This window comes from Meriones unguiculatus, chromosome 2 (genome assembly GCF_030254825.1).
Source record: "Meriones unguiculatus strain TT.TT164.6M chromosome 2, Bangor_MerUng_6.1, whole genome shotgun sequence".
NCBI lineage: Eukaryota > Metazoa > Chordata > Mammalia > Rodentia > Muridae > Meriones > Meriones unguiculatus.
Genome location: NC_083350.1, coordinates 164,230,004 through 164,240,053, shown reverse-complemented (window position 1 = coordinate 164,240,053; position 10,050 = coordinate 164,230,004). Strand labels below are relative to the sequence as shown.

The window sequence follows — 10,050 nt, the reverse complement described above, 5'->3', positions numbered from 1 at the left end:
TTCCACCTAGAAGGCTGGGAACAAACATGCTTGACAGCCTGGCGAGCTTTGGGCTAGCCGTGCTGCTGAGAACACACCAGATCTTCCCCTGGATTCTTATCAGGACCCTGTCAATTATATAGCCCATCTTTACGGAAAATGCCACGTGTATTTTACAAAGAGTATTAATGTAGTTGTGACTTAAGCTTTATTGTGCACATGTAATTGAGTTACTTATCATTGGGAATATTTTCATCAAGTTGTGCTGTGCCCAAAATGAACTACTCAGGGTCAGACTCCCAGAATTTGAACCAACAGCAGCTACTGAGTCATGCTGAACAGCACTGCCTTCTCTGCTCAGGGGGTCATTACCTCTGGTGGCTACCCCACCCCACTGCCCTGCACCAGAGTAATAACAACACATAGCTTCTATAGTTCTGTAAGTTATCTTTTCGATTAACTTACTTGATGTTTAATGTTACTGGATTATAGAATACATAAAGAAGACAAATTCTAAGCTGTATCTCTTTATAAATTTTCACAAAGTAAGCATATGCATCTTACTGGCAAACTGTAGCCATACTTAATGTGACAGGTCTCGCCATGTGGCTCTGGCTAACAAACAGCACTCTAGGAAGACATGTCCTTAAGCTTGAGAGTTCCTCCTAACGCTGGGATTAAAGACATGTGACACCACACTGTTCCCATCTTTATTTTTTTAAAAAGACTTACTTACCTTATTTGTATAGGTATTTTGCCTGCAAGCACGTGTGTGTGTGTGTGTGTGTGTGTGTACCATGTGCGTGCCTGGCGCAATGGACCACCTGGAACTGGACTTGCAGACAGTTGTGAGCTGCCAACTGGGGTCTAGGAATTGAACTTGGGTCCTCCAGAGGATCACCCAGTCCTAAACACTGAGCTATTTCTCCACCCCATCCTTAGTTTTTAAGGTGAAAATAAAAGTTAAGAAACAAGAATTAAAATAGTTGTGACTACAAAAAGGCAGAATGATAAGTAAGAAGGGGCAAGACCAACTAAGTCAGGGGAGACACAGTTGCAGAAGTAGATGAACTAACTCCTTCATAAGCAGAATTCTCTATCTACCAAACGAGGAAACACACCGTCTCAACGTGATGGCTCACTAATTTGTAGTTTGTCTTACTCTAATTTCCATAGTCTTAGTTCTACTTGTGGTGATTGAATGAAAATGGCCTCCAAAGACTCATATGATCAGTCATCAGAAAATGGCACTACTTGAGAAGAATTAGGTATGACCTTGTTGGAAGAAGTGTGTCACCAAGGTTGGGCTATGAGGTTTCAAAAGCCCAAGCCAGGACCAGTGCTCCTCTCTTCCTGCTGCTTTTGGATCCAGAAATAGAACTCTCAACTACCCCAAACCATGTCAGCCTGTAGGCTGCCATATTCCTTGATCATGGTGGACTAAAACTCTGAAAATGTAAGCAAGCCCTAATTAAATGCTTTTTTTTTAATGAGTTGCTGTGGTGATGGTCATGCTCTTCACAGCAACTAGAACAGTAAGGTATCAGCGTAATTTTTAAAAGTTAAAAAAAAAAAAGTTCAACAATGTTATTATAAAATTGCCAATGTACTCCATAACTTTAAAATTGACAATAGTTTGTAATATATTGGAGCTTTTATTCCTTAATAGGCAGGTCAGTTTTGTTGTCTAAAACTAGTAATTGTTGGGGAACATTTGACTCTGGCTCTAGACCCAGTACCTAAAGTTAATAAAGACATAGAAAGTTCAGACACTTCCATCCTGGAAGTGGCCATCTTCCACCCTCAGATTTGGATTCTGAAAGGTTTTCATCATCTACAACAGTGGGTCTCAACCCCTTTGGAGTTGCAAATCAGACATCCTACATATCAGATATTTACTTTATGATTCATAACAGTAGCAAAATTACCAGTTATGAAGTAGCAACAACCTAATTCTATGGTTGGGGGTCACCACAACATGAGGAACTATATTAAAGGGTCACAGCATTAAGAAGGTTGAGAGGCACTGGTCCAGTTTAATGAATATAGCTCTGCTATGTCGGTTGTATTTTCATCGATGTAATATTCAACGCACAGTAATTTTCCCAGTTACCAAGGGCACACAGGTCTGTTTTGTTTAGAATTTCTTGACGACTGAGACCCACGCATGATTTGCAGCACCGGGTTCAGGGCAAAGGCTCCAGAGAGCCTCCGTACTCCTTGTACTCCAAGGAGGCAACAAAGAGCACAGAGCTGCGCTCAGCTGCCACTGCTCCGAATGCAGGAGCACGCGGGCGCAGCTGGCCAAGGTCCTCCGAGCGACACCTCCCCAAGTGTGGGCAACCGGCACCGGCCGCTCCCACCACAAAGAGCAAACCCTCCGCATCCCGTCGCCAGGGCAACCCCGCCACCCGACACCGAGGCTGTCTATACCACGTCCAGAGCGGGCGCCGGAGCAGCGCGCACCGGCACCCGGAGCCCCGGCGTCCCACGGCACCCACTTGGGCCGCCACCCCCGGCCTGAGGAGCGGCCAGCGCCCCCGCCGCGCGCCCGCTCGCTTCCCGCACGTGTCGGCAGTGATTGTCCCCGGCCGTATCCCTCCGCGCCCCCGCCTCGGCGCCCCCGCCCTTCCCGGGACCCTCGCCGGCTGCGCTGCGGAAGGATCGCACGCAGGCGCGCGCGCGCACGTCCCCCCCCCTCCCGGGCGCGGAGAGCTTAAGGAGCCGCGGTGACAGTCGGCCGCCGCCAGCCCCCGTCGCCAGCGCCGTTCCGCCGCCGGCTCCTGAGCCCCGCGGCCGCGGCCGCCCGGCGCTGCCCGCTGCGGGTCCTGTCCCCGCCCGCCGCTGTTCCCCGGAGAGGGGCGGTCGGTGCCTGCGCAGAGCCGCCTCCTCCCCGCCCCCGCCCCGCCTCCGCCGCCGCCGCCGCCGCCGCTGCGCCTCTGCTCCTGCCGTCCCCGCTGCAGTGCGAAGGGCTCGAAGATGGCCGGTTGGCAGAGCTACGTGGATAACCTGATGTGCGATGGCTGCTGCCAGGAGGCCGCCATTGTCGGCTACTGCGACGCCAAATACGTCTGGGCGGCCACGGCCGGGGGCGTCTTCCAGAGCATCACGGTGAGGCCCGGGGGGCGCCGAGCCGGCAGGTGTGCGCGGGCCTCGGAGGGAAGGGACGCCGCCCGCTCGGAAGGGGCCGCGGCCGGAGCCCCGGAGGCTGGCCGCCGGGACGGGGGATGCTGGCCCGAGGCCGCGCGGGGGCGGGGCGCCCGGCCTCCGTGCCCCGGCGGCGCCCCAGCTTGCGGCTGCCTGCCGGGGTGGAGGAGGGGACGTCTCCCCGGGAGGCCCCTCGGCGTTCGCGGAGGGAGCCCCGCGGTCTGCAGTGCGGGGCCGCGGGTGTGGGTGTGGGTCCAGGGCGGCGGGCTGGCCCTGGCTCGGCGGCGAGCGCGGGCTGTGGGAGGCGGCCGTGGCCGGGTCCCGGGAATTAATGGAGTGACTTTGCGTAGGCTTGCGGGTGCCCAGGCCTCCCGGGCTGGCGAGGAAGGTACGCGGACCACGTAGGTGGGAATCGTGAATCTACTTAAGCTGGCTCTATAGTTTTTTTTTTTTTTTTTTCCTCCAAGATGGCGAACTGCCATTGATTTCTCTTCTCCACCTATAGAGATTCATCGATATACCGTTATCCCCAGTTACGCAACGTAGCTCTAAAAAGGGGATGGTTTAAGGGTGATTAAAAAAAAAATTCTGGAAGTCGCGGGAGGGGTTGACACTTACCCAAGTCACTCTCTCTTTACTGATGGTAGTAAAGAACTAATACCGATTTCTGCTTCACATTGCCTCATTTTGTGACTTGATGGCTTTTGACTCGGTTGCCATACATTTGGGGAATATTCGTCATTCAGCCTCCAGCACTCCTTATTGTTATGCCCGTTTCTGTGCAAAGCTCTTCTTTAAAAAAAATGGTAACACTGTCAAGTACAAGACTATTCCCTTAATTTCTCAGCACCACGCTCCTACTCCTTCCCCATCACATAGCAAAATTCAAGCCCCAAATCATAGGTGTTGAGCGTTTTACTACTTAACATGGTTTAATACATTAGTGTGGATTTCCTTGATAGGAGTGCTTTCAGATGTCCTGTCCCGGTGTGGGAGACTACAAATCTTATAGCGAAATGACATTTGGTGATCAACTTTTTTTTCTGCAGTCTTGTCTTTGTGTGTGAGTTCCCGCTGTCTGGCTAAGAAGATTGCGGGAGTGTGCTTGGAAATGGCTGGGGCCTGCTATGACTCTGCAGTTCTGATGGGGGCGACGCCTTCCTTCTTATTCATGGAATGTTAGAATGAACGTTTTTCTCTTTTCCGGTTCTGGTGGCTACCTCACTTTCTTTACCAATGCCCCTCCATTTTCTCTATAGTTTTACTATTGCCTACTGCAGTGCTATAGACATTCCATTCTTAATTCCCATTTGTGACAATCCATTCAGCATTTGTCCAGAACGAAAGCTGATAATTGAATGAAAGGACAAGCAAGTTGGAAAGACAAGAGTAGTAGCTAGAAAAATAGGGAGGGAAATATGAATTTGGGAATGTCCCACAGTCTGATGATTGAGGATCATACTACCTGGGGTATTTCAAGCTGCTCCAAGCAAAGTGAGCAGGTATATCTGGATAGACTTTTACCCAACTTTAAATTTGATGCAACATGACTAATGTGGCTGAATAGGATAGGCAAGCTGTTGGAAGAGCTTATAGCTCAATCTTTACAATTACATAAGCACCTTCAAGCACCGCCTGACTTGATATAGTTTATAAATAACTCGTTTTCAATTTGTACCTAGTGTCAACTGCCAACTATTTCAGGAGAGTCTTTGTATGGCTGGTATACACTGGCTGTTAGCAGACCTCAGTGCTAAGTATAAAAGCAAACTACTTAATGTGTAAAGCATGTACTCATGTAGGAATAGACAATAATAGGACTAGGCTATCTGATTTTACATCAGCACAGTTTGTTGTATCAAACTCCAATTAACTGTAATTTTTCTTCTTCTTTGTTTTGGGTGGCCAGCCAGTAGAAATAGATATGATTGTAGGAAAAGACCGGGAAGGTTTCTTTACCAACGGTTTGACTCTTGGAGCAAAGAAGTGTTCAGTGATCAGAGATAGTCTATATGTTGATGGTGACTGCACAATGGATATCCGGACAAAGAGTCAAGGTGGGGAGCCAACATACAATGTTGCCGTTGGCAGAGCTGGTAGAGGTAAGCTAATTTTTTTTGTACCTAAAGGTTGCATGCCATATTACAAGTTGAGTCTCTTTAATGGTTTCAGTTCAGAATTAGTTCATACTGGCGATTAAGGTGGTTTCTGTGAACTGCTCAGCACTGAAGGGAGGCACTGCTTTTGGTTGGTCCGCTGTCTGGGGCTGCACGTGCGGCCTCACTGCTTTTACCCCGGCTTGTTTTCAGTACTAATATCAGCTTTTCATCTTCAGCCTTAGAAATGAAAAGCTGCCTTTAAACGTTTATATCCAACACGTTATAATCCTGTGGTATACACAGTTACTAAACTGTTCAAGTCACTTGGCTATTTTTGTGTCTAATTAGAGTCTTTACTTGTGAATTTTTCATGTTTGTTTAGATTTGAAATCAGTTCACTGCTCATCGTTATTAAAAAAAAAAAAAAAAAGACTGCATTGGTTCATTTTTCTCCCAGGAACATTTCTGAAGAAGAGAGGAATAGAAGAGAGTTTTAGAGTACAGTCTGCATTTATTAAACTACTTCCAAAGAATGAGATTTCAATTTGAAAGTAGGAAACTACATGCAGTTTACATACTTGGTCCACAAACTCTGGTACCAGTCTGACTTGGTAATAAAAATTCTGGTGTCAACATGGGTTAGGGAAATACTTCAAAGAACTTTTGAAACTGAAGTTTACTCTGACATCTCACTGACGCATAAATATATTTAAATGTATTAACTTTATAACTGCCTCATTTGACGAAGTTGGCACACAGAAGAACTCTACAGTGTGAAGACACACGAGCCTACGCTGGGTGTCTGATTGAGGTGTGATTTGTTTATAGGTTTCCATAAAATGAGATAACTTTAAAACAGACAAATCTTAAGTTTTAGCTGCTTCCAGTTGCATATGTTTTCTAAAATATGCTACAGCGGAAGGGCTGGAGACATGGCTCAGTTAATACCAATGACCTGTCTTCTCAGGACTGAGCGCCCACAGCTCACAATTGTCTGTAACTAGAGTTCCAAGGGTTCTGACACCTTCTGACCTCCACACACACATATTGCATATACATGACAAACACCCATAAGCATTAAAAAAAAAAAAAAAAGCATCAACACATAGCCAAATAAAGCCAAATGAAAATTTTATACCATAGAACACTGCTGCCATCTAGTGGCAGTGAGTACAACACTTGACACACACCTGTACTCATATTTGAAGGTAGACCTTTACAGTCCAGTCCAGAATTAGGTGCTAAAAATAGTAAACACATTTTACGATTTTTAGATCGGAAGACAGTCAGCAAAGGGAAGTATCTGTATAAGACAGATACTGTTAATGTAGCATTTTCTGACTAGCAGTAAAATTTGTTTAAAATTTGGTTTTCATTTTCCTTTGGAAATAACAAGTGTATTTACTCATTTATAGCCACACTTGTAAGACAATAACTTATATTTATCAAGCACATGAGATTTGGGGAGAATTTGTAAATGAAAAATATCTAAGTTTTTAAAATATATTTTGGGAGATAAATATCAACCAGAGAATTTTCCCCGAGTATGCAAGGTAAATGATCCCTTTTCTCCTGGCTCTCATAAAGATTCCTTTATGGAACTTAGGTGTTACATGGGGCTTCTAAGGGCGTCCACAGTATGCTCCTATTTTAGTATATTACGAGTCTGAAAGCTCTCCATTCGAGAGACATAACGGATTTCAGTGCTTGACAGTTCATTGAAAACTAACTTAATGTTAACTTATTAATCAGGGTTCTGTCTGCTTAAACTTATGTGATTTTCTTGATTAACACTTCTTTTGAAACCCTTTTCTCCTTTTTCTTTCAGTCTTGGTCTTTGTAATGGGAAAAGAAGGGGTCCATGGAGGCGGATTGAATAAGAAGGCATACTCAATGGCAAAATACTTGAGAGACTCTGGGTTCTAGCTGCTAGGCAGACTGTTAAGTATTAGGGGAAAATTGCTCTTAAATTTTCCTAGCTGTAAGCTTAAGTCTTAATTCTGGAAACTTTATTAGCAATGCAGGGTGATGGGATATGAACCTGTGTCTCCTTTGTATCCCTCTGTTGGTGGGGAAAGGTGTCTTTCTTTCTGCCCCTTCCCCTTAAGTAATTCTGTTCACTTTTGTTTTGTTTCCCTGTGTACTCCAGCATTGGTTATAGTCATGGGAAAGGAAGGTGTCCACGGAGGCACACTTAACAAGAAAGCATATGAACTCGCTTTATACCTGAGGAGGTCTGATGTGTAAGCAGCCTCTCCCCATCTACTGTCTTCATCAGCACCCAATTACGGTCACAGTGCTACCAGATTGTAGATGGTAGCTAGTTTTCTTTACCTATTTTCTAATGTCATGATTCCCAAAGGGTCATTTGTATGTTAACCACTGTGTGTAACCAACCTTTATCTGGCATCATAATTGCAGCACAATAATGATTTGCATGATATCTTGAAATTGGGGAAGGGGGCATGCCAAGTTGGGCATCACTTTGTCTTAGCAATTAATGGGATACTGATTACTAAAATAAGTTAATATTAAGCAAGGTGCCGGTTGTACAATCTCTGATTTGATCACTGTCTTTTCAGCACTTTGAGCGTTTACTTGGCTCATTTAGTCTTCCTTTTGTAGCGCATGGTTGGGAGGAAAAAGTGCATGCATCTTTACTTCACTCTTTTCTCACCCCCTCCCTTCAAACATGAGATATTTGGTTTGCTTCCATTCTCTTTTGTGTAGTGCCTGGTTTATTTAACCTAATTAATACCTCCTTTGTTGATGAGCTATTGAGAGTTGCAGTGATTTACTTTCAATACAGTGATTGCACTTGAGACAGACTATTTGTGGTGTCTGTAGGATATGAAGAGTGCAACTGTCAGAGCAAAGGCACTTCCTCCCATGACCTTACTACAGAACTATACCGATCAAATTCCCAGGGACATTCTGTCATTGAAGTAGCTCAGACTTTTTGTCTTTTCTTTGCACACCAGCTGTACTCTGAGTAAAATTGTAAAAGGCTGCCATTATGGATATTAGGTATCCCAACATAACCATCTGGAGTGTGTCCAGTTTATTTTTCATAGGACCAATTTTTATTTGCAGCTTAGGTTTTTATATGAAGTTGCATTATTGTGGACTTGGCTGTCTTGTGATGTATTTTTTTCATATGTATCCTGTGCCATACTATTGTTAAAATGAACTGTTGCTATTGTGAGATGGATTTTCTTTCGAATGGCACTACTTTAGGGACATTCTAGTATTTGCTTCTATTGTTTGGGCATTGTGGATAATGTACAGATTTAAAAACAAATCTTGTTGCTGATTTGTCCATTTCTTTCCCTGCACTTTGTTACATCTGGGATACAGTCTAACTCATCTGATTTAATATGCATTTAAAAAAATGCCATAACTATTAAACACCTTGTTTACAGACAGATGAAATAAATTTATTCCAACCAAATACTCTATCGACTCCTGTTATTATTATAAATTGTTGGCTTTAATGTGATTTTGGAGGGTGGGCTGGGAGATTCTTCCTCTGTAGCCCTTGTTGGCCTTATTCAGAATACTCCTACCTAAGCCTTCAGCTTAGGTAGCTGACAAGGGAATTTAAGCAATAGGCAAACTCAAAAGTGTAGAAATTTCTTTTTATTAAGCTTTGGTGTGCTACTATGATCATCCTCAGACTTACATGAAGAAAACTAACCTGCTAGAAACTAAATTTGTTGGTCTTTTGATGTGAACTCCATCTCATAAGCAGTAAGAAGCCCCATGGGCAAGAAGAGTTTCTGTGGAATCCATTATTGAGGGTTCTTCTGGATTAGCTGTTCCTGACTTTAGATTTGCAGTCTGTGTTGGCAGGCTGATGTGAGTCTCATGAAGGAGCAGAAGCCATTCCTCAGGCACCACTCGAGAACTGGACACTTCTGCATCTTCTGGTTTTCAGAGTAACGTGTTGACCATAGCTAAATATTTTAGTCCTCAGATTTCTTAAGTAAATATTTAAGTTCACAACTATTGAGACAAACCATTACTGCAAATCATCAAGCAGAAACCGCAGTAGGTGCACAAGTTATTCTAAGTGAGGCTGGGAAGCTGGTAACTAGACATGGATTCCAGGGTTCTAACTTAGAAATGGTGAGTCCACAGGCCCGAAAATAAGTGCTTAGAAACACACAGTATGGTTTGTATCAATTGACCTGTAAACTGTCCTTGAGAAAGAATGGGTTAGGGAAGAGGAATTAATCTCCTTCATACTTAAGTATACTGTACATTATGAATTTTCCTTTTATAAGTTGTTAGGCATTAATTATGAATTTAATTTACATAAAGAGATATAAAATATTTAGAAGATAGAAATCTGGTCTAGTTTAGTAATAAAAATATCAAACAGTTAAAACTGCTCTTAGTATTTGTCAAGAATAAAGGGTGGGCAAATGAAAATTTAGTGATAGGGTGATTTGAGTTTTCTGAGTAATCATTCACACACATCAGTTGTAGTAAAGCAATAGTTAAATCCTTAATGGTTATCCTTAATAGTTAAATACCTGTAAATCACAGTGTATGTTGGACATGCGGTAGGTAGAGGGTGATTGTCACATTGAAATAGTAAAAGTTTAAATATTGGCTCCTGTTCACAAAGGGAAATGTATATGAGGTGGTGTGTGTGTGTGTCTGTGCTTACGTGTGCATGTCTATTTTGTTATGTACTTAGTTCTGAGAATTTAGTAGAAGAAAATGGAGCAATACAAATACGTATATCAAAATGCCCATCACACTTAACAATAACCAAGCCTGAAAGCATAAGGTTGAGTATGTCTCTTGGACAGAACAG

At 43.9% G+C, this 10,050-nt stretch overlaps 1 protein-coding gene across 2 annotated transcripts; it reads left to right on the top strand.

The window, feature by feature from the left end:
* Nucleotides 1-2,817: 2,817 nt before the first annotated feature.
* Nucleotides 2,818-8,678, top strand: Pfn2 (profilin 2). Of its 2 annotated transcripts, none has more exons than XM_021646714.2 (3): nt 2,818-3,090; nt 5,036-5,228; nt 7,375-8,678. In XM_021646714.2, the coding sequence occupies exons 1-3, from the start codon at nt 2,959-2,961 to the stop codon at nt 7,470-7,472; spliced, it is 423 nt and encodes a 140-aa protein (XP_021502389.1). In that variant the 5' UTR covers nt 2,818-2,958; the 3' UTR covers nt 7,473-8,678. The 2 variants fall into 2 exon arrangements, with proteins under 2 accessions (XP_021502389.1, XP_021502388.1); XM_021646713.2 differs by having other exon boundaries at nt 7,054-8,678.
* The last annotated feature ends 1,372 nt before the right edge of the window (nt 8,679-10,050 follow it).

What these genes read in the sequence shown, in the direction of transcription:
- Pfn2 (XM_021646714.2), top strand. Translation starts at nt 2,959, where the DNA reads ATGGCCGGTTGGCAGAGCTACGTGGATAACCTGATGTGCGATGGCTGC. An exon ending in GCGTCTTCCAGAGCATCACG is followed by an intron (nt 3,091 to 5,035) that starts GTGAGGCCCGGG and finishes TTGGGTGGCCAG; the next exon opens with CCAGTAGAAATAGATATGAT. An exon ending in CGTTGGCAGAGCTGGTAGAG is followed by an intron (nt 5,229 to 7,374) that starts GTAAGCTAATTT and finishes TGTGTACTCCAG; the next exon opens with CATTGGTTATAGTCATGGGA.